At 46.5% G+C, this 24985-nt stretch overlaps 1 protein-coding gene across 2 annotated transcripts in view; it reads left to right on the forward strand.

Moving 5' to 3' along the window:
- Nucleotides 1-23432, forward strand: part of SYN1 (synapsin I) — a 731549-nt gene extending 708117 nt beyond the window's left edge. The window contains exons 11-14 of one of the 2 annotated variants that reach the window (XM_069647426.1): nt 3797-3946; nt 4046-4136; nt 17907-18786; nt 20149-23432. In XM_069647426.1, the coding sequence (XP_069503527.1) occupies nt 3797-3946; nt 4046-4136; nt 17907-18786; nt 20149-20284 (1257 nt within the window). In that variant the 3' untranslated portion in view covers nt 20285-23432. The remainder of the gene's footprint in view (nt 1-3796; nt 3947-4045; nt 4137-17906; nt 18787-20148) is intronic. The other variant, XM_069647427.1, reaches the window with a different exon arrangement.
- The last annotated feature ends 1553 nt before the right edge of the window (nt 23433-24985 follow it).

The following is a 24985-nucleotide window of genomic DNA, read 5'->3' on the forward strand; positions in this document are numbered from 1 at the left end:
CCTTAATCTGTGGAAAGGAAGGGGAGGTTTGGGAAGGAGGAGATAAGAAAGAGAAACTAGATATAGATAATAGAAATACCAAAAATAGAGAGGAAAAACCATTGGGATGAGTGATATGTAAAACCCTCAGAATTCGAGTGCAGGTTTTGATAAGTCTATTTTAAACTGCACATACATGTTAGCAGCCCACGGCACTGGATCTACATAGGGAAAGTGAGGCATGCAACAGTTCTCTGACTCTATAAATTGCTGGTGTTATTGGGGAAAGCAACATTCTTTGATGTATTTGTCAATCTTACTTTTTGTAATTTAGAGATATGTTTGAAGGCAAGGAGTTTGATATATGGACCTCTAGAAGTGCAAGTAGAATGTCTTGTATTATTCAGAGCTTAAGATATATACAGAACTGTTCATGGAAATGAATGCTCTCAAGTAACTGGTTTGCAACAGCGCCTTGATGCCTAAGGGTTTAGGAGCTTTACATAAATGGGTGTGAGAAAAAGTGAGATTCATGCAGACAGGTTCATTTCATTTTTTGTAGGCAAGCTGCCTGTTATTTTGTAACATTGTGATGACTTCCCCTGCATAAATTCCTCTATTTTTCATATTTTAAATGTATTTCTTTGTTTTTAGGTTATATCAATACACAAACAGTACTATTGGAAGGCCTGTACACAAGTGTATACTACTCAATCCATTAGATCTAAGAGACTTAGAGACAACATACTTGGATCGACTGCATACGGTCAGCGAGTTGCGCGCTCGCTTTGACATCCGTGCAGAGCTTGCTAACGCAGGTTCGAATCCCGGCAGGGCCAAACTCAGCCTTTCATCCTTCCGAGGTTGATAAATGAGCACCACACACCGTGGGTAATAATAAGCAGCGCTCAGATACCTGAGGGATCGTAGCGCCATATAAATGCAAAATGATTATTATTATACTATATGCCTCTCGGAACACAGACATCAATGGGACTTGTGTCCATTCTGGTTGTAACCTCCACCCTCAGGCCCCATAGTCCCATTCTCCATGCACCAGAAAGATTAGGACAGCATCCCATCTGCTGTCACATATTAACAGTTACATTCGAGGAGGGCTTAGATCAGGCGACACACTCAACAGGTCCCACATTTCATGCCACACACAATACCAGTTCCCTTCTACCCCAGGTCCCTTATTGCGATCTTACACGTCCATCTCTGCCATGACACACTTGCGAACTTCCCTCAGCCAGGACCCAAAAAACGGGATGCACCGGACTCTTCCAAGCCATAGCAATGGTGCGCTTCACCAAAATTAACCCAAAGGACACCACCTTGGCAAGCAATCTGTTCCTCCTCTCTCGCTTGCCAGGGAGTAATCCCTTTAACCATTGTTGCACCATAGGCCTGATCTGTACATGATCTGTACACCCACGAGCACCAGTAGTCCCCAACATGTCTGGACCTCCTCACACCCCCACCACGTGTGTAAATATGTCCCTTCCTCCTTATGGAACCTCCGGCAAGCGGGGTACATACCAGGAGCCATCATATTTATATTAAATCCACCAGAATATGCCTTTCCTAGATACCTGCTTCGCATGAATCAACACCCTAGCCCACTCCCCATCCATGATCAGTTCTCCCAAATCTTCCTCCCACTTACAATGCGCTCAAGCCATACAATCCCCACTGGAGCTGACCAATGCTGAATGCAAATCACATATGCGCTGTCACCCATCAAACAACCCACTCAATGTGGCATTAAGATCATACATTTCCCAGCATGCCGGAAAGCCCTCCCACAGACCTCTCATTACAACCATCAGCCTGGCATACTCCGGAAAATTAAGCCACACTCCAGGGTGCAACACACAGAACTCCCAATATGATAGATCCCCATCACCTGTATTTAAATCATAAATCCGCCCCCACACCCAAACGGACCACCATTGCATCTTTTCCCGGGCCCTTGACATATCCCAGCCTGCAACAGGATAACCTCTTCTCACAGAAGCTTCTGTCCAGGAAGTGTTGTCGCCGACCGCACACCTTTATCAATATCACCACTGGCGAGGGAATCAAACCATGTTCCTCATCCCTAGCTCCAATCCAATCACCTCAAACAACTGCAGGGGCCTACATTCAGCCTCTATCATGCAGGTAATCACATCATCCCGCGGCGGTGTGAACCAATCCACCATTTGTTGCAGCATAATCGCCCAGTAGTACAATTTAAACCCCCACCCTCATTACCTGCTGGGAGTTGAAGTGTCCTCAGAGAAACCTTATGGCTTCTGCCCTTCCACAGCAACTTCTCCAATATCAAATGCATCTTGCAGAAATACACATTGGGTATTGGCATCAGTATAACCTAAAAAACATATAACAATCGTGACAGAGCTATCATCTTAACATGAGTGATCCACCCTACAACAGAGAGGGAAATTCCATCCAGAACTCAGCAGATCTGTCGAATGCAACCATACCCTGCGCCACGTTATAATCATACACCCATTCTCAATCAATTACCAATTTATCCCCAAATACATAAACCCACCACTAGGGGTGTCCATACCCAAGTGCATCAATTCACTCCCAACTCTGTCTGGGATCATATAGAGGGCAGACAGAGTGATTAATCACTAGTCCAGACAGGCCACAAAATCCCTTGACCGTGTCTAGAACCCCTTCTGGGTAGGGTGAATTAGGGCAGAGAAATTAGAGTGGTTGGCTAAAATAACCTCAAATAGATACTTTCACCCTCTGTATCTATATAAATAATCATTGTATGTAGAACCTTTATAGAGTTTTCTGTGTCTGCCACAGCCTAGATGTTAAGTACCATATGACATTGGAAAAATTATTTAGAATAGAAATTGAAAAACAATCACAGTGATTAAAAAAAGGTTCACTAGGCAGCACATGTTCTACTCTTCTGGACCTTCATCAGGACTTAATGGGCTGGGAACTACTACAGTAAAAGCAACAAGCATATTAAAATTCCAATACGTGACTTATTGCAAATGACCAAAGTAAGATGTTGGCAAATTCCTGTCATATAGCTTGTTGGTGCGACATTCTCTTCTATAACTCGTGGTTTGGTACTAGACCATCTTGTGATGAAATATATTGAATGACTAAATTGTTTTTCATTTCAACTGAGATGCTTGAATGTCAGGATGACCAGTGTACAATTGGAAAAGAAATGAAGTGCCTTGAGGTAATGTAAAGCACTGATCATTGAGTTTGCCAGACCACATACTAACTTGGCACCAAACTAATTTCCTTTATAAGTGCTGGAAATACCTTGCAATGTTGCAGATTAGGTTGACTGTAGTTGACGGAAAGGCAATCTTTGAATCATATTGGCAATTGCTGTAGTTGTGAGAGATATTAGAGAAGTGTGAGGTCCTGTAGGGGCAGCACAATAACTCTGTAGTTATGAATGACACACAGAGGTGTAAGGCAGCTAGTAAGTAAATGACATAGGGTGCTGAATCATTAAGTTCAGTTGCACTTTTCACTGCTGCAATTGGAGTTGGAAGTGCCAGTCAGGATCCAAGTGTATTGTTCTAACTATGTGTGCATCTTGTTCCAGTACTGAAACAACTGTGGTCCTGCAAGTTAGGAATGAAGTGTACTGGTAGAGTTGCATAAAAGTTTCATTTCTTAAATGTTCCAGTATTCTTCAAGTCATGATTGAGGTGCACTGTTAGAGCTATGGGGACTTTATGGTGAGGTGGGCTGGGAGGCTTATGCAGAAGGTGTAACTGCACATGCACTGCTTTGAACTTTTCCCATATATGTGCAGGTTGTTGGCTCTTCGATGCCTCTGATTGGTGAACACCAAGATGAAGACCGTCAACTGATCGTAGAATTGGTGGTCAATAGGATGGCACAGACTATCCCTCGTACACCCGCCCCCTCCCCTGTGCGCTCTGTGTCAGGACAACACTCTCAGGTATGGTGTCCATTTATTGTGAGTGTGTTAAGAGATATAAATGGGGGAATGATTGGTCTGAAAACCACCTAACCTAATTTTTGAAATATCCTCTTGCAGGGTCAGCAAGCCCAGCTCCCTCAGGCCAAGCCTGGGCCTGGTGTCCAACAGGGGCCTCCTCCACCACAGCAGCAGCGCCCGGCTCCACAAGGTATAAACCCTTTGAAGTGAATGTATTGTTGATGCCTTTGAGTGAAACATTCAAGGAGAATCTGTAGAGACATTTTACACACCACAAACCTGACCAATGAAACTATTAAAGAGGGGAATTGACAATTGTGAAGATTGAGAGGAACAAAACACACCAGGACATAACTGTCACTACAACAACTCACATGAACTTCATCAGATCATTTGGATCAGATGTTTCTGGAAGCCGCCCCCCCCCCCACAATAGAAGAGCTTGTTCACCCCTTCAAGTGTAGTAATAAAGGGAAAAGCTCTGATATAAATATGCACCTATACCTCATTGGGGCATTCTGAACCACATGAACACATAACCAAGTAGGGACTTAATGAAATACCTATGTACACCATACTAGTAAAGCACTATGCCTTCCTGCAACTTCAGGCTAGTAGGAGAATTTGAGCGATGGTAGAAGATAATAACAAAATCTCATCTAACTGAGCACTGGTCTGCCACGGCCGTGGGATCAATGACACAAGACAGATTTTTGGTTCAGGTTTGCTTTTTTATTTGTGCCTAATTTAGCACAGGGAAGGTCTAATAGCACCCACTTTGGAAGGTGAACAGAAAAGGGAGACATCGTAATGAACAGTGGCCACGTTTAGGATAACAGACATTTGTGAATTGGCATTTTTGTTTATTTCCTTACTTTTCTAGAGGATCGATGCCCTGAGTCTGTCGTCTCTACTCTATCACCCTGTGTAGGCCTCACAGGCCCTTGGATATAAGGTGTTCCCGGATACTTCTATTCTCTTTATGTATTTCCTCTTTCCTCTATTATCTCCTCTTTTGGTCTTCCTTTTCACTTTTACACAGATGATTCTCAAATCAACTTTTCTTTTTATCTTTTGCTGACTCTCTTCACTCTTATCTTTCTGCCTGTTTAGAGGCCGTCCAGTCTTGGATGTCTTCTAACTTTATTTTATCCCTTCTAAGTAAGAGGAGTTATTCTTTCTGGCTTCTACTTTTCCCCCACTTCTCCCCCTGCCTCTATTTATTTTCCTCTCTCTCTTTTCTTTTTCTCTCCTCTGCTGCCATCAACCTTCGGGTATTCTTTGATTCTTCTCTCTTGTTTTCCTTACACATTTCTGCTGTTTCTAAGTCATTTTCACGAATTCAATATGCAGAAAGCGCACACGTTTCTTACCTTTCAAGCTACCAAGCTTCTTATTTCTGCTCTACTGTTCTCCCTAGTAGACTTTTATCCTGCTCTTCTTTTTGGTCTGCCTGCTGATCACTTGCCACCTCTCGGTTCCATTTACCAAAATATATCTTACAGTGCTGATACCAGTTCCATATGTATTAAAATACTAGCGGTACCACCCGGCATTGTCCGGGTCTGTAGGTGACATGCACATGGGGGTCTGCTAAAGCCTTGTGTATGTTTTGTGTCATAACTTCCTATCATTGAAAAATCACAAAATCGGCAATCTTGCGAAATCGCCTATACTGATAGTACAGGGGCGAACCCCGCTCCAACCCTGTGAAGGGTGAATAGGTGGGTTTGGTCAAATGTCACCATTGCCAGTACACCCAGACTGGTATGCCGACCTTGTTTCCTAACTTCCTATTTTTGGAAAAGTCGCAAAATCGTCAATCTCCATAAATTGCCTATACTGATAGCACAGGGCCGGCCCCCGGCCTGTGCAAGACAAATGGGTGGGGTTGGTTAGATTTCACTATCGACAGTACACCCCAGACTGGTATGCCGATCTCGGGCCGAAATTTCAGCCCACCAACTGTTATGGGGCTGGAGCCAACCCCGAACATACAAACACACTTTCACAAATATATATATATAAGATATCTTACGGTGTTGATACTAATATAGCAGTCAGTCAGTCAACACTTTTCTTTCGATAAAAACAAGACATGCCATAAACCTTTGCACATACTTGCATCCGCAATAAATATTACATAAGAAACAATACATCTTAAATGAATAGTTAAAATGCTATCACCAAATACATATTTTTTACAGTTGTCAAAATATTTTGCAACTCATTAAGATCAGATTAACTAAATACATTTCTAATGTTCGAAAAAAAGGAATTATATTGACCATAATAAATTATGACTTCTTATGTCGGACTGCATGTTTTGTGGCGGTTGTAGCGTCAGGTTTGTATTTATTAATACAATGTGAGAACGTGCCTTTGGAATTGTAAAGAAACCTTAGCCTCCAAGGGGATTATGGTTTGTTTTGATGCAATTTTTAAAACCTGTCACTTGCATGATGCCTGGCTTGAGTCTACCTGGGGTATGGGGGGTTTGTCTGTTCCATCACCCTCAGAGGCACAAGCTGCAGGGGTCAGTGTGCAGAATCTGACAGCAAGTGGGCTGCTCTTGGATTGCTTGCGGAAAACCCTGGAGGTGGCTCTAAAGGCTTCATCTGTAGCCATCTCCAGAGGTGCTCTGGACACAGTTTATCAATGCACGAGGGTGTCCCCACCACCTAGAGTTTGAAGTCCACTTTGATTACTCGGGGGTCCTAAGGGAGTGGGCAGTCTCTGGTCCGGAGTCTGGGCTAGCACTAGTTGGCAATACCTTAGCCGAAATAGCTTGGGAGGAAGTGTTAGCCCCGGCCAGGCCTTTAGTGGGTGGTCCTAAGGGCCAGAGCGCAGTCAATAGAGTAGCAGTACTACAGAGGAATGTTAATGGGCTTGCCAACAAACTTCTAGATCCTGATTGGCACTCCCTGATAAATAGCCACAGGTTGATATGTCTGTAGGAGACGTGGTCACTTGTGAAGGTGAATATGCCCAATTATCAGTCTTTTTCTATTCCAGCGCTAAGATGTTAATGTTAATGTTAAAGGACATTTGTACCGCGCACTATCACCACCGGAGTGGTCCCCTGGCGCTCTGGCGGCTCTGAAAGAGGAGGGGAGGTTGAGTTAGTGGGAGGAAGCAGGAAAAGTGCAAGGGAGCAGTGATGTGCTGTTGGCGGCCTCAGCCCGGAGGGTCCGTTGGCTGGGCCTGGGGTGTTTGCGGCCGGTAGTCGTCGTGTACTGTTGTGCAAGACTATGTGTGTTTTTGTTTTGTTGTTGCGATGTAGTGAAGTTTGTGCGGTTTGTTGTGCTGTAGGTTTTGGTTGTGTTTGGGTTGGAGTTTGAGAGGTGTATGCAGAGAGGGAAGTTGTTAGTAGGGTTGGTTAATTTGCGTCTCTATCCTGAATTGAGGCGCTCGGCTTGCGTGGCTTCCGCTGATGCGGCTGTGTCCTGATCTGGGTCCGACTGGTATATAAGGTTCCTTACTCCTCTGGCCCCCACCTCTAACATGCTCTCTAATAGCTCCCCTTATCCTCCCTTCATACTCCTGTGGCCAGTGCAATTGCCAATGTCAACCTCTCAGGTCATGTGGTGATTGCCAATATCTCGACAATTCCACATCACTGTGGTGCCTGGCGGTAACTAAAGGGCGGGCGAAGTGATGGTGGGATTGTCTGTGGTAGTTGACTCAGTTTCTGTGCGTGCCGCCTGTGTTCCAGTCTATCCGTTGTCACCCGACTAGGTGCCGTGGGAGTTACCCTCTCGGGTCGGGGATGTCCGTGCCCTTTCCGGTTTAGTCATCCTTTTTTTCGGTTTTGGTTTCCAGATTTAGTCTGTGGTATCGAAGAGCCAGGTTTTTAGTGATTTCCTGAATTTTAGGTGATCTTCCGTGTTTCTTATTTCTTTTGGGATGTTGTTCCAGGTTTTTGCAGCTAAGTGGTAGAAGGAGGTGCTTCCAAGTTTTTTCTTAAGGTATGGTTTGAGTTCCAGGCGGATTTCGTTGCTTGATCGGAGGGGTCTTGTTGGTTTGTAGGCTGTTATTTTCTTTTGTAGGAATTCTGCTCCTTGTCCGCTGATTGCTCTGTGCGTTATGCACATTGTTTTGAAGGTGATGCAGGGTTTTACTGGGAGCCAGTTTAGTGTTTTTAGGGCTGGAGTGATGTTGTCTCTTCTGGATAGTTTGAGGAGTAGTCTTGCTGCTGCATTTTGGATCTGTTGCAGTTTCTTCAGGAGGTATTCTGGTATTCTGAGGTAGAGGCTGTTTGCCTAGTCGATTTTTGACATGATTAGGGCGACGATAGTGAGTGTTTTGTGTGTGAAGGAGAGGAAAGGTAGAATTCTTCTTGCTGTGCGGAGGAGGAAAAAGCATTTCTTCACTGTTGCATTTATTTGTGGTTCCAGGGTTAGGGTGTTGTCCATTAGGACTCCCAGATTTTCTACTACCTTCGATGGCGTTGGTGCGTTTCCCATTTCCGTAGGCCATGGGATGGTGGTTTCGTTCTCCTGGTCTTTGGATACGATCATGAATTCGGTCTTTCCTGGGTTGATTTTCAGGTTGTTGGCATCCATCCAGTTGAAGACTTCCTTTAGACAGTCGGTTAGGGCTGAGTGGTCGGTATCGGTGTCTTTGTGGATGATCCGAGTGTCATCTGCGTAGTTGTAACATGTAATGTTGTATTTTTTGAAGATTCTGATGACCGGAGTCTGGTAGATGTTGAAATATAGTGGAGATAGTGAGGATCCTTGTGGCACTCCACAGTCGTTAACTCTTGGAGTGGATTTGAAAGAGCCGTCCCAAAGGAGGGTTAATAATTTGGTTTCATGTGGGCATTAAGGCTACATGCAAGGTTTGGGGGGTGGGCTCACCTGATTTGTTTTGGTGGCTTGCAAGTTCAGGAATGGGCCGACTGTATTTTTTCTGAACGTTTACTAGAGGCAAAATAAGAGTGCCATTAAGCTTCTGGAGCTGGCTCTGAAAAGGTTGCGCTACTAACCACTGCCTCATCTAATTCCCTCTTATTTGTGTTGGGCGATTTTAACTGTCAGTTGTAGGGACTTAGTCAGTCCACTTTGAACCTTACTATCGAAGATGAATTGTGGGGCATCCCATGGCCACTTATCCCCCCCATTACGTGTTCTTATCCCTTAGCGAGCAGGGTTCAGACGATGATATATGTGTATGGTTTAAGAACCTGCAATGGGAGGTTTGTTGAAAATTCTCCAGCTCACAATACCTTTCGTACGCAGAACAAAGGGAGTCGTATTGATTATATCTTTGTCCCTGTCTTCCAATGGGATGCGCTAGTTTCATTTAAGGTCTTGGAGAGAGACGAGAACGACCATGTTGCGTTGGTGGTTTCTTTTTTGGTTTCACATGGCACCAATGGCCAGAGTAGGCTTTCCTCTTTACCAGATGGTACACTTTGCCAAACTGTAACCTGTTGGAGATGGCCACAACCACCATCAGCCATTTTTCAGGCTCAAATCTATGAGGCATTGTTACTAGTTTTGGTGGCCAATGTCGAGGCAGACTTCGTCTCATCACATGTTGATTTTTATGCATTGATGGCGAAGAGACTGTCTCAGTTTATCACTAGGAAATGGTGTCTTCCAACTCCGGACAATGGCAAGTCCTTAGGTTGGTATGATCGTGAATGTCGGGTGGCCAAGGTGGCCTTGCTTAACACTCTCAAGCACGGGGTAGCGGCTACCCCAGCGGTGGTTACAAAACCTAGGCATGATTATAAACTCAGGTTAGCCAAAAGGAAGAGTGAACAGAGTAAAAACATCTGGATAGCCCTTGGTGAGGCTGCTGGGTCAAATGACTCTAAGGAGTTTGGGAATTTGGTAAAGAGAAATATCAAGCCAAAGCATCCTTGTGCTGTAAGTAACATCTCCTTGGATGCTTGGCATGATCATTTCACTGCGTTATATGCAGGGGGCAGACTGGGTCGGACAATGGGGAGGAGAGGGTTTGGACATTGGTGTCCACTTTTCCCCCCAATGAGGATGGGTTTGACCCAATCACAGCCCAAGAGGTAGAGCAGGTTTTGGATAAAGTAAAAAGGGAAAGGCCTCTGGGCCAGATTGTATTCCCATCGATCTTTTTAAAAGCGAGCCTATGCTATGGTTTCCTTTCTTGACAAAACCTTTCAATGGTGTCTTTTTTAACAATCTGACACTGAGAAGCTGGAGGGAGGCAACAATTTTTCCAGTATATAAGAAAGGTGATCAGGACCTCCTTTGTAACTATAGCCCTATCTCTTTTATTGATTCACTGGCAAAACTTAATTCCAGGGTGATTTTGCACCACTTGGAGGATTGGGTGGCCAGTGAATGTATTCTTTCTCGTGTGCAGGTGGGGTTCAGAGCAAGGGTCTCTGCATTGTATCAAGCGATGAGGCTAGACCTCCTATGCCAGAAATATGTACTCCTCAACTCGCAATGCCTGTATTAGGGGTTTGTCGACCTAGAATCAGCCATTTACACAGTGCCGAGGGCCTCTTTGTGCTCTGTTCTGGAGGAGATGGGCATCCCCTCCTCTTTGGGTAAAGGCATAAAATCTTTATACTCTGGCAACTCGGCACTGATACAGTGGGGCCGTTTGGAGAGCTTCCCTCAACCCCCAGTACCTATTGGCATTGGAGTTAGGCAGGGCTGTGTTGAGGTCCCATTGTTATTTGTATTATATAACATAGTGCCCACATTTTTAGAAGCTGCTAGGGATGCCCCTAGTCTGGGTACTATAGAATGGAGCCTATAGCTGTTCGTGGATGTTGCAGTTTTACTATCAAAAACACTGGTTGGTCTGCAGAACCAGCTGGATGTTTTTAATAAATTTTGTGGCGCAAAAGGCCTCCGTATTAACTTTTCTAAAACTAAAATCATGCGTTGTGCTTGCGCTGGGAAAAAGGCCCAAGTACGGGCGAATTTCTATTTAAACAACCTGCTGTTGGATTCTGTGGATTCTTACACGTACTTGGGGTTGATCTTTTCAAAACAAATTGGAATGGCATAAGCAAGTAGAGAAGAGCTCGCTATTGCATCTGCGACAGTGTGAGCTTATTAGGAATCTAGTAACACGCCTAGATGGTGAGGTTCGTACTGTACGCTTAAGATCTACCAGGCTCAGACAATCCCGAGGGTAACCTATGGGGCTGAGATGTGGGTGCAAATGATTGTACCTCTATTCAAATAGCTGAAAATAGATTTCTGAAATCTTTGATTGGTATACCTTTGAGTGCCCCGTCTACGCCAGTGGCATGCGAATGTGGGTTTATAGAAATCCGATATGCCATTATGATACAGCCAGTCTTATACTGGCTGCAGATCTGGAATAATAACGTTTTATCCCCATTTAGGGAAGGTTTGTAGGAGCTGCTATCATTCCCAGGCTTCCTGCAACCACCTACATAACTGGGGTAAGCCTGGTGTTTTTGTGGAAGCACACATGGCACAGCATGACTTTCCGAAAAAATGCTCTAAATTGGCTTTTTAACATTGCGCACGTTATGAATTCACTCTGATGGAGCTTTGTTTATGTGTGCCTCAATCCTCACTGCACATTTGTGCCTTCTTTGGCAACCTGGGATCCAGCTTCATTGTGCTATGGCCTTCCAACATGGCAGCAAGGAAATTCCATCCTGTCCTGCAGCCTTGGGTTGGCTCTGCACCCTCTCCCATTGGTTGCTCTTGGCTCTCAAGCCAATCATTGCACCCGGGAGCCCGGAGCCGGCCTTACACCTAAGGCCCACAAGGAAGCCCCTGCACTCTTCCCTTCTACTTCTCGTGACGATCTCCGTCGACGTTGGAGGCTCTCCACCTGCCCCACCATGCTTCCTGCAACCACCTACATAACTACTGGGGTAAGCCTGGTGTTTTTGTGGAAGCGCACTTGGCGCGGCATGGCTTTCTGAAAAAATGCTCTGAATTGACTTTTTAACATTGGGCACGTTATGGATTCACCATGATGGAGCTTTGTTTATGTGTGCCTCCATCCTCACTGCATATTTGTGCCTTTGTTGGCAATCTGGGATCCAGCTTCATTGTGCTATGGCCTTCCAACATGGCCACAAGGAAATTCCATCCTGTCCTGTAGATTTGGTTTGGTCCTTCTCCCCCTCCCATTGGTTGTTCTTGGCTCTTAAACGAATCATTGCAACCGGGAGCGGGAGCCGGCCTTACACCTAAGGCCCACAAGGAGGCCCCTGCACTCTTCCCTTCTACTTCTGATGATCTCCGTCGACGTTAGGGGATCTCCACCTGCCCCACCATGCTTCCTGCAACCACCTACATAACTACTGGGGTAAGCCTGGTGTTTTTGTGAAAGCACATGAGGCACGGCATGACTTTCCGAAAAAATGCTCTGAATTGACTTTTTAACATTGCGCACATTACCAGTGGAGTAACTTTGCTGAAAATGTTGGGGGGGACATGACATCTGAAGAAATGGTACCCCAGCCAAATGAATGGGGACACAATGGTGTGCCATGAAAGTTGGGGGGGCAAACACCCCTGTCCCCCCCCCTAAAAATACACCCATGCACACAACAGATTCACTCTGATGGAGCTTTGTTTATGTGTGCCTCCGTCCTCACAGCATATTTGTGCCTTCTTTGGCAACCTGGGATCCAGCTTCATTGTGCTATGGCCTCCCAACATGGCAGCAAGGAAATTCCCTTTGGTCCTCCAGTCTTGGGTTGGCCCTGCTCCCCCTCCCAATGGTTGCTCTTGGCTCTTAAGTCAATCATTGCAACCGGAAGGCGGGAGCAGGCCTTAGACCTAAGGCCCACAACAAAGGCCCTGTCTGCCCCTGTACGCTTCAAGCTGCCCCCTTTTTCTCCCTTGGAGTGTTTGGATCCCCCCAGCACCCCTCGGCCCCCTGTGAGTGTTTGTATCCCCCGGCAGCACACCTCTGGCCCCCTGTGAGTGTTTGTATCCCTCCCAGCACCCCTCTTGCCCCTGTGAGTTTTCGTATCCCTAAAACCCCCCTTTCCCCTGTGAGTGTTTGTATCCCCCTGAGCACCCCTCCTGCCCCCTGTGATTGTTTGTATGCCCCAGCACCCCTCTTGCCCCCTGAGGGTGTTTGTATCCCCCCCAAGCCCCCCTCTGGCCCCCTGTGAGTGTTTGTATCCCCCCCAGTGCCCCTCCGGCCCCACGTGAGTGTTGGTATCCCCCAGCACCCCTCTTGCCCCTGTGAGTGTTTTTATCCCCCCAGCGACCCTCTTGCCCCCGTGAGTGTGTATCTCCCCCCAGCACCCCTCTTGTGCCATGTGAGTGTTTGTATCCCCCCAGCAACCCTCTTGTCCCCCATTGAGTGTTTGTATCACCCCAGCACCCCTCTGGCCCCCCATGAGTGGTTGTATCCCCCCAGCACCCCTTTGGCCACCTTGTGAGTGATTGTATCTCCCCCAGCATGCCTCTTGCCCCCGTGAGTGTTTGTATCCCCCAGCACCCCTCTTGCCGCCTGTGAGTGTTTGTATCCCCCCAGCACCCCTCTTGCCCTCCATGAGTGTTTGTTTCCCCCCAGGTCCCCTCTTGCCCCGTGAGTGTTTGTATCCCCCCAGCACCCCTCTGGCCCACTGAGAGTGTTTGTATCCCCCAGCACCCCTCTTGCCCTCCATGAGCGTTTGTTTCCCCCCAGGTCCCCTCTTGCCCCGTGAATGTTTATATCCCCCCAGGCACCCCTCTGGCCCCCTGAGAGTGTTTGTATCCCCCAGCACCCCTCTTGCCCCCCGCGAGTGTCTGTATCCCCCCAGCACCCCTCTTGCCCCGGTGAGTGTTTATATCCCCCCAGCACCTCTGTTTGCCTCCATGAGTGTTTGTATCCCCCCCAGCACTCCTCTGACCCCCTTTGATGGTTGCATGTGCCCCCAACCACCCTGCCCCTGTGATGGGTGTGTGCCCCCACCCACCACTTGCCCCTGTGATGGCTGTATGCTTCTACCCCCCCTTGCCCCCTGTTATGGTTGTGTGCGCCCCCACCCCCTTGCCCCTGTGATGTTTGTGTGCGCCCCCAAGCCCCCTTGCCCCCGTGATGGTTGTTGGGACCCCACCCTCTAACCCCCGTGATGGTTGTGTGCAACCCCCCTTGTCCCCTGTGATGTTTGGGAGCGCCCCCACCCACCTTCCCCCGTGATGGTTGTGTGCCCCCACCCACCCCACCCTTTTCCACCGTGATGGTTGTGTTGTGCCCCCCTCAGTTCTCCCTCGATTGTGTGTTGTTACCCCCCGTCCTCCCACTAGGTAAGCGTGCATGCTTGTAGCTGGAGGAATCTACCTTAGCTTGTAGCAATTGAGTATGCATACCACAATCCAGGGAGCAACCGTAGCCTGAGAGGATTAAAAACCCAACACGGAAAAGACATGTAAGAAACAAATAATCAGAGGACTGTTCCTCGTTCACATTCTCCAAGTAAAATTTGAGAGGTATAGGCACATTCAGTTTTTGCAGATTCCTTTATGACCTAGGATTCTAGAAGGCAACTGGTGAGATCTCCAGATTGATGTGGAACACAGTGACCACCTTGGGACAAAGAAAGGATGCATCTGTAACACCACTTTATCTTTGCCAAATTTGAAACAAGGATCAAATAAACAAAAAGTGCCCACCGTACAATAACTCTGTGAGATGAAGTGACCACGGCCAAAAGGGTGTTTTCTTGGGTCCATTTTAAGCTCTGCAGATGCCATCAGCTCAATGGGTTTGTGATTGATAGTATAGAGAATTACATTAAAATCGTGTAATGGTTAAGATAAATTAACCGGAGGATAATCTCAAAAGAAGGACCATTGCAATGTCTCCTAACCTTCAGGTTAGACAAGAGGAAGAGGCTAAATTAACATAAACCACAATAGATGACTAGTATATCCTGTACACATCAAGTTTAATCCCAGATCTGGCTAGATGTGATAAGAAAGAAAAGCATGATAGAAAGATCCCTTTAGATGATGTATGTGCTTATCCACACACTAATGGCAGAACCAGGTTCATTTACCTGTGTATTTTGATTTGGTTGATTGTTTCTTCACAGCATTAATTATGTTCATGTCCTCTGCAGATTAAGCCAAAATCAAGTTGTGGCTGCAAAGCACAGCGGTTGATGAGATAGGTGGAGAACCAGACCTCCCTGTTGGTATAGGATGCCCCTCCTTAATGGGAGGACTTAAAGGGGGACTGATGATAATTCATAAAAATCAGAGAAGCTGGCCCTGCCGACAACTAGACCAAGTTTGGCCACTGGGTAGCACCACACACCTTTTTCAGGATCCACTTAATAACATACCCATACACAGAAAATGTGTTCTTTTGATCTGCATGCATCAACACTTCAGGATTCCTACCCTGCCTCTCTCTCCGCTAACCTTTCGCTCCTCACTCTCCTACAGAGCCAAATGCCATGGGCTGCCAAAATAGCAGACATTGCATTATATAAGGCACTTTACATTGCCTGATCGCTTTCAATAGTATCACATTCTTATTTAGCATTCATGCCAGATTACTTCTACTTTACATAGGGTATTATTAGTTATTAGTACCCGGCGATGGTCAACCAGAATGTAACAATCCTTCTGATTGGCCCTTGCCTGGTCCATACCTCGCACAGAATCCCTCAAAGCTTTTGACGTCCCTGTAACTATGGGCCCCGGGGCATTACCTGGCTCGGTAATGGCCCAGCAGCTCAGGCATATTGCTTAATTAGTACCCAGTGACGGGGGTGTGGCGGCTTCCCAGCCAATGGGGAGGCTCAGAACGCGGGCGTTACCAGGCAGTAATCCTGCTGCCCTGGGCCTCCTAAGGGCTGGTGGCCGCCATGAGCCTCCTAAGGGCTGGCGGCCGCCATCTCCCTTCGCCGGGGAATGAGGTAAGTCTTCTCCTCCTCCCACCCCCATCCGCAGAATTCCCTCCCCGTCCTCCCACCCACACTTACCTTCTTATCTGTCCATTTCAGGAACAGACACGTTGGGAACACAGCGACAGGCTGTCATGGAAAGAAGGGACAACACGTAGTCCCTTCTTTCCATTCCATGATGGGCATTTATTTTGTACATTTTTTTTAATGGCCGCCACAGCAAGTGAGAAGGGACTACGTGTAGTTCCTTCGCCCGTTTCCATGGCAGCCATTTTGTTTGTTTACTTTCTTCAATTATTTTTGAATGGCTTCCATGAAAAGGGAAAATTGGAGTTTGCTTTCCCTTACCCGGCAGCCATTTATTTTGGTTCCGAAACGCCAGAGTGTTTTGGAACAGGAAAAAAATGCGTTTAGTACCCTGGTCTTATGGGCTCCGCTCGGGCCTGTAACTATGGGCCCCGGGGCATTACCTGAAGTGGCAATGCCCCCCCTGCTAGGAGCCTATTGCTTAAATGGAATGGTAGGAGGAAGTACTGCAATGGCTCTTGCAAGATTTGAAACTGTCACTGTGTGTTGAACAGCGATATCTGGGATGATTGCTTAACTCAGTGAGCACTCTGTTACCAAGTATCAGGTGGGATTTTGTGTAGCATAAGTTATTTTCTACATTTGTGCATTATTAGGTTGATCGTGGAAGCTCATTGATTTGGTGCTGAACTTCCTAATCCATATAGCACTTCTTTGACCTACTACCTGCTATTCTATTGTGTATAGTTGTATGTTGTAGAATCCTGTTATTTGCTTTGAGCTGGCTTGTCAGACCCCACCACCCCCAAGAACTACTTACTTCTGTGACTCCCTCATCTTTGGTGCCACATGGCATTCACTTTCTGTGATGCCATACTACCTACTGATAATGATCTGGGCTTTTGACTCAGCATCTTTCTTCTAGCTTGGACCAGGGTTCTATGCTCTGCCTTGTGTATTCTCTTGCTGCATTTTATGAATTGATAATGGGAATGAGGATACAGACTCCTGACATGGACATGCAGCTGGACTCTTCTACAATCTATGGCATTCCTCCTTTCTGTCTCCTGCCAAGGATTTTTTGTTGGCTTGTATGGGCTTCTGGTATTGACTTGGCTCTGCACACAATGGTCTCTACTGTTGTTTTGGGCTTCTACTACTGTTTCTAATGATGCCACTTGTCAGTCTGTGAAATCACTTGTTGTGCTGCTGATTCCTGTCACTTAGGTGGAGCCAAAATTTCTGGTGCTGGTGGTCCATTATGTTTTTCTTTGATGCTATGTTAGTAGGATTAGTCATCTAAGCTTCTATCGTTGGATTGGAAAAAGAGTGGGTATGTTCCCCATGCTATTTCTTAACTTTTACTTACTATGGGCCTCATTACGAGTCCGGCGGTAACCGAGGCAGTAAAACCACCTCGTTACCGCCGGACCCGTATTACCATTCCGCCTCCGTGACTCCCGGAATTACCGGGACATTACAACCCCGGTGTCCCGGGAATACCGGAGGCGGAATGGTGTTAATCCCCATTCCCATTGAGTCCCATAGGACTCAATGGGGATAGGGATCATGGAAACACCGGCACCATCTCGTGATGGTGCCATTGTTTCCTCGTCCGCCTGCGGGTTTGACGCCTCCGCCTGCAGGAGTTGTGATCGCCCGGCATGGAAACAACGGTGGCAGCGGGTTTACCGCCACCGTTGTTTCCATACCGGGCGAGTTATAATGAGGCATGACTTTTTTATGTTAGGTTGGAGGGTATGAACGACTCTACAGGATTGGAAATGGTAGCATAGTCCAAGCGCCTGTTTGTTGATACATATCCTATGACTCTATGGTATTCGATTAGACTGTGTTGTCCCACTTCTTTAGATTGGAGCAAAAATCTCATGCCCTTGTTGTCCTTTCTAGCTTTTACTTCCAGTTGTTCTATAGTACCAGGTCGGCTGCAAAGTGCTCTAGACACTGCCTTAGAGTTGTTAAAATGATGTGGAGCTGGTAGTTATCGTACTTCTAATACTGGTTATTTGCTTCAGTCTTCATGTTTGATTGTTCTGATTGTGTCTTTACTTCTTCTATCAACAGGTGGTCCCCAACCTCCCTCTTCTGGTCCCCAGCGCCAGGGTCCTCCATCCCAACAAAGACCACCACCACAGGGACAGCAGCTTCAGGGTCTCACTCCCCAGCCTGCCTCCCTCCAGCAGCGCCTCCCCAGTCCCACTACCCAGCAACCGCCACCACAGGGACAGCAGCGACAAATGGGTCCTCCACAACAGCGTCAGCCTGGCCCCGGAGCCCAGCAGCCCCAACAGCAGCAGACACTCAGACAACAAGGCCCAATAGCTCCTGGGCCCCAATCTCCCCAGTCGCAGAGACAGGGTAGCCCTAGAGCAGATCAGCAGCAGTCTCCCCAAATGCAATGGCAGCAGGGCCCTCCAGGTCAGCATTCCCCACAGCAACAAAGAAATCAAGCAGGGGGGCAACAGCAGCAACCACAACAGCAGCAGAGGCAGTCAGGGCCACCAATGCAGCATCCTCAGAAAACTGGGGGACCACAGCCCGCACAGCAACAGCAGCGGCCTCCTGGTTCTGGAGGACCCCCAGGTCCTCAGCAAAGACAAGCAGGACCACCTGGGCCTCAGCAGCAACAGCAGAAGCCTGTGGGCCCAGGAGCACAGCAAGCACGTCAACCTGGTCAAGGTGTTCCCCCTAGTCAGCAGCAGCGCCAGAGCGCTCCTGGTTCCCAGTCCCCACAACAGCAACGCAACCCTGGGCCAGGGGCCCCACCTGGGCAACAACCAAGACCTATACCACCAACAACTCAGCAACCACGGCCCAGCACCCAGGGGCAGGGACCTGTGGGGATGGGACAACCACAACAGCAGAACCGTCCACCAAGTCAACCAAAGCCTCAGGTAGCTCAGAAGCCCAGCCAGGACTTTGCTCCACCGCACCCACAGTTAAAGTAAGTGTTTCTGATACCCCTGGGTAAGAGTGTGCCTTCTCTGTCTTGCTTGTTTCTTTACTTCATGCCTTTCCTTTCACTGCTTGAAGAGGCCAAGGATGGAGGGTGGATTGCATGAACGAATGGCTTTGCTTGCTCACAGCTATCTCTTCTTTCACAAAACATCTTACCAAGCCTCCAACTGGTATCAGTAGTAACCTTGGCGCTCCTGTGTACGCTTATCCACACACTTTGCATGTGCACCATCTACTCAATCTGTCCCACAGAATCAGACCTATCATATCATTGTAGGACTTCAGGTCAGACGGCAAAAGAGAACATTGACTGTGCTATACCTTAGGGTATTAACCATATCAATCATGTACCATTAAGTACCTTTTACTGGTTACATTGGACACATTCATCTCTATGGTTTAGAGCATTGCTCTGATTGAAATGTTCGTAACTGGCAAGTATACAAACAAATGACCTTCTGAACAGTAGGGAGCCATGATGGTATCTTCAAGAATGCCCTTACTATATCACAGCGAGTCCATACCTGATGGAAATATTTTCTGTTATGAGAACATTCCTCTGACAAAAGCAGCAATCTATAGTCCCAGTGCTCCCGGAATTATGGAAAAAATCTAGGTGTGAGCATAGATCACACATAACACAATCTTTCTACAATCTGTGCCAGTGTGTCCCTCTCTGTGGATTAAATTTATCTTATTAGAACAGCTCCCTAAAAATGACTTGTCTCAACAGGCTAACATGGTGGTCTTTAAAGAGATATCAGTTCTCATAAACGAACTACTTCCTGATAAGGAAATCTCTCAAATGTGCCAGGGTAGCCTTCCACATGAATGTTTTTCTCTTATAAAACTACTGAACGAGTCAGGACATATCCCCACAGCCTATGTCTTTCGCAATGTAATTGATTTCTCTTATAAGAACAATTATCTGATAAGTACCTCCCCCTAAAGAGCCGTTCGTCTGTCCCTACTGTATGGTAATAAACCATCTTATAACAACAGACCCCTCTGAAGGAACGCCCCCTACTGTGCCACCATGTGTGCCCTTATTAGATGTGATCATGCTTTGATTTGAAGCAGAAATACTCAAACACAAAGGGTTTGTGTGAGGGGCATTATGGATCACTGACCAGGATGGTTGAGTACACCAAGCTGTGCCCCTCTTCCCCAGACCCTCAGCGGGATTCAAAGCTGCACTGCCTCTGATTTCATTTCTGCCTTTGCATGACTTTAATACTATGTTTCTCTCCACCTCCTTTCTCTCCACTCCACCCCTTCTCTCTGCCACCTCTCCCTTCTTCTTTTTTCTCCTTTCCCAATCTCCCACCCCCCATATTGCTTCCTTCAGCAAATCCCAGTCTCTCACCAATACCTTCAACATTCCAGACACTTCGGCTCCCCGAGCAAGTCTTAGCCAGGACGAGGTGAAGGCCGAGACCATCCGAAACCTGAGGAAGTCGTTTGCCAGCCTCTTCTCCGACTGAAAGAACTTCAAAGACCCATCATCCCTTGACCATACTAAAGTCCCCGACACACATCTTTATTCTTCCTCCGAGCTTTCTCCTCTCCGTCCATCCAAAGGATTCGAGGTTCAGCAAGAGCCCAGATCAAATGCCTGCACTGCTCCTTTTCCTCATGTTCCTTTTTCCTAATGAAGAGTGAATCCCCAACCCTTTGTTCTTGTGAGATTGTATATGACATTTGAGCGATAGCCGCATGCCTAAATGTTTTATTTATTTGAAACAATGCTACCTTCTGTGGAGTCAACCCGCAATCCCTTGAGGCCTTTGGTGAACAAGAGAGCAAAAGAGAGAGAGAGAGTACTAATCTATAATGGCTGCTTAGGTAAACTAGTCCTAGACAAAGTTCTACCGACATGTGAAGAGCTTTTTCATAGTTTTGTATGGCTCTTCTGTCACATCACCTATTATGTGAGACCCATGACCTTGTGTGTGAGTCCAGCCTCTAAACGGTCATTATCTCTTTAGCTATACATTGCACATGAGAGAAATTAAACAGATGGAAACCCCGAACTTTTAATGAATACCCTAAGCTGGAAAAGAAACTGCCAACGTGCAAATATGGGGGTCATTGTGAGAGTTACACCACCACTAGTGATTGAGTGAGCAGAGTAAGAAACAAGGAAGCGAAGGACATGTGAGATGTGTGCAGAGGATTTTACAATGAAAAGTGATAGATCTGCTGTCTCAGACATGAGCTTTTCAATTCTAGAGGTGCATACCTACTACCCGAGGTACGATACGGGGTGAAGGTACTGCTGCTGAAAGAAACACATGGTATGAGGGAGGGAGAGAAATTAAAATTGAGGGATGGGACTGTATGAGCTGAGGTATCCCCGGTGTTTCAGATGTAAGTATGTAGGACGAGGACAGATAGCTCATTACTCTAGTGCATGCGCATTTTCAATAGACAGCTGTACTTTGGTGGCATGGATTGTAAGACGTGGTCATGTATAGACCTGCCGCCTAAGGCATGGACCCCTTATGTCTGGAGAAGTAGCTTTGCTGTCTGAAGAAATATACATGGACATGTGTACATTTAATCTGGGGAGACAGCTTTGCATTCTGGCAAAGAAGCCCATGCAATCTGGTTCAACAGCTCGGTTCTCTAGAGCTCCCCCCCCCTGGGTTTTATAACTCTGCTGTCTGATGTGCTCACCCATCTAATCTGGAGAGAGATTTGCTGTCCGATGCCATCTAGTCTAGTTGCATAGCTCTGCTGTCAGCCTTATGAACCAATATGATCAAGAGAGGTTGCTTTGCTGCTGGTGGCATGGGGATGTGGATGGCACATACATCTTCACCTGTGAGTCTCTGAGCAGGTCTAAAGATGGAGATCTGACACTGCTCAATGTGGTCCGTCCAGCCTTATCGTTCTTGAGCACAAGTTGCCAGCTTATTGAAATGTTTCAACTAATCCTACAATTTCTCTGCAGATGGCCGGTGAGCAGTCACAGTTGCTTATTGTTTTATTAAGTTGTTAAGCGTGTGCTCAACAACTAAGAGACCCTTGACACTATCAGGATTTTGCATCCGTGTACCATTCCTCAGGTCTTATTGGGTGAATGAATATGACGAGTAGGTGATGATTTCTAGTGGGAAAGGCTCATTAAGTTACTCGTCCATTAGAAATCTCTCTACGTAACTTGTGTCACTGAGGCCAAGAAACCCCATAAATGGAAGATAGTAGATTTATGACTTTGGATGCTTTGATTTATTCATTGAAGATGAGGTTGGAAGCGATGAGCAACACAATGTCATGGAACTAATTTAATTGACAGGAAAAGATTATTGTTCTATTGAGATCAGTGTGTTGGTCAACCATCACAACATCCCTCAGTGGCTTAGACCTTATTTATCTGTATATCTATTCGCAGAGTTACGTTCCTTACTTCCGATTCCAGTTGTAAGGAGACAGTTACCTCAGTGTTGTTTCTGGAGATTCACTAATACTTAAGATGGGGTTTAGAAGACCTCCTGCCGTGAGTCAGGCAAAAAGGCCATACTGCACAACTGCATCGTCTTTCATATGTGTATTTAGGCAGGCAATGGACGTTCACCAATGGGAAAGCATAGTGGATCTCAGTGTGTTATGTTAAAGTCACTCATCAACAGATAAATCCTAGGCAACTTGCAAGGGACCTTGTTTTTGTAGGATTATTGCAATTCTAAAAGTGAGTGGAAGTTTATATTATTTGAGTGCGTAATCATCAAACTTTTCAAGTCTACATGAAACCTAAAAAAAGGCACCAGGGCCGGGTAACTTTAGATCCAGTTGCCATGAAAGGCATTTGCACCGAGGCATTGTCCAAGTTTACTAAGTTGTTACAAGAGGGTAGTTTCTTCTCTCTCTCACTTTCTCTTTCTTTCTGTCTTTCTCTCTCTCTCTCTCCCTCTCTCTCTCTCTTCATTATCCTTTCGACCAATCGCAAGGCTGGGGACGTCCCCGCACATTAAAATGTACACCCAGTGCTTAAGTCAAGTTGGATAGGCCAAGAATCTACCCATCGCACGCGTGCGTGGGTGTGCGTGCTATCACTATCAAAAATGAATGTGAAAGAACACAACCAGTGGGGAGAGGAATATCATGCGCTCTCCCAAAAATATATGCACAAAAGATACATAGTCTATTTTTAAGATCCATAGAATCATGGATATCGTCCGACTCTCCCGAAACTTCATAGACCCCAGTCTTACTGTTATTCTCCTGCCCCTTCGTAGACCTTGTTGCCGAGTTAGGTGTCACCAGTATGTGATAGTGCCAGTGTTGTGGCGTCCGGGCATGCTGTGTTTCTTTTCCTAACAACTTGATCCGTGTTGAATTTTTTTTGTGATTCGTTCAAAGAGAAATATATATAAAAAAAATGCAAGATTGTGATGGTGAGGTGTATATCTAAAAAATGCAAATGAACATAAATATTGAAATCAGTCTACAAATAATGATTATAAGATATATAAATATATATAAGATATCTTTCTCTTCTCTCTACACATGGAGGGAGGATGGTTTATGCATCTTTTGTGGCAGTCTGTGTGTGTGTATGTGTGTATGGAACTGTACAGTACATGGAGTGAAACAAAGATGGTGTACTCAATAAATCATTGAAGAATTGATCAGCCTCGTGTCCAATGCTGTTCTAGTGACTGCGCAAAGGCCATTTCACTCTGGAAGAAGGCCGATATCAGGGCTATCATTATTGTGAGGTTTCAGTGTTTTTCAAAATAAATGAAGCAATCCCTCGATAAGTATCATATATTTAAGAAGACATTCTTTAGTTTTACAAGCCATCTGGGTTTCCAGATAAAACAACCTATACATGTTTCAAATGAGACTGTACTTACTGTTAAATTTTGCTTTCCTTCCTCCCACTTCCATCTCCTCACTCCACCCGTAAGAATACCTAGCGGGGGCTACTAAAGCGCTCAACATTGGAGGTTATCACTTTAAAAACGGAAAGAGGGTCCCTGACCACATAAGTTCACGTAGAACCCAACAGCAGTGCATTACCACAAATGCCCCATGCCTCCTGGTATTTCTAACTGTACACGGTTCTGGGAAACCCCTACCCCATTTCCACTCCTCCTGTTCCAGGTGGTCCTTGGCTGGTAACTTCTCTTTCTATGTTTAGTATGGTTTTTTTTTTAGAAGATAGCTTGTTTAATGACTTAAAAAAAAATAAAGGTGTTTGTGTCACTTCTTCCCTACGCCATGCACTGCATGTTCCAGCATATAGGCTTGTGGCAGTCATGTGTACTTAGGCGGTCCCGCACGGGTCTTCTTTGCACCATCTCCCTGCGCAAAATATATCTGCTGAATTCTTGTGCTGAGACACAATCGGACCAGGTTCGCTGAGAAACTAGTTTCAGTCCATGACAAAGAGGGCGCCAGTCTCAAGCCAACGATGATTTTGTGGCAGGAAGAATATTGGCGCAACTCGATAGGAAAGATTGGGTAGTGGAAGCTATCACACAATTGGTGTAGGCATCCTTACTTTCAAAATATAGGAATATCTTGCTTCCCATATTTAGAGGCATGTCTTCACCCTTCCAGCATGAGCATTAACTGGGATATTGAACTCCAAGGCATACTAGTGAGCATGAGTGCAACTGCACACTTCGAGTTCATAAGAACTGGCTCTGAAAGCAATGTTGGCATTTGTACACACCATGTTAGCTAGAGGAATGGAAATAGACAAATATGCAATCCTGCGTCCAGTTGGCTTTCCACCATACTTTTCGGGTGTCGTTCCCGGGAAGAGGAGGCAATGGGAGCATATTGCAACCTTTGCTTTATTTTAACAACATGCTGGGTGTTATGGGGGCTGCTCCGGATCACCGGGCAGCCCCAGACATAGGTCGGGAGCACCAGACGGGGTTCCGTTGGGCGGCGATCACACTGCAGATGATGCAGTGGGGATCACCCCACTGCGCTCCAGGTCACTGGAGCCCACACTGGGCTGGAGGCACCCAGCACACGATGGCCCCGGCTCTAGGGGCACCCAGGCCGGGGTCGTCCCCAATAGCCATGTTCACATGGCCCGCAGTCAGTGGAGGTCGGCGTTGCCCAGCAGGTGGGGCCAGTCCCTGGGCCTTTACCACGCAGTGTTGTGCCAGATAGGCACACAAAGGACGACACCGGAGCCAGGGTAGAGTGTGACTGATGAG

Source organism: Ambystoma mexicanum, chromosome 2q (genome assembly GCF_040938575.1).
Source record: "Ambystoma mexicanum isolate Mex_15411 chromosome 2q, UKY_AmexF1_1, whole genome shotgun sequence".
Taxonomy (NCBI): domain Eukaryota; kingdom Metazoa; phylum Chordata; class Amphibia; order Caudata; family Ambystomatidae; genus Ambystoma; species Ambystoma mexicanum.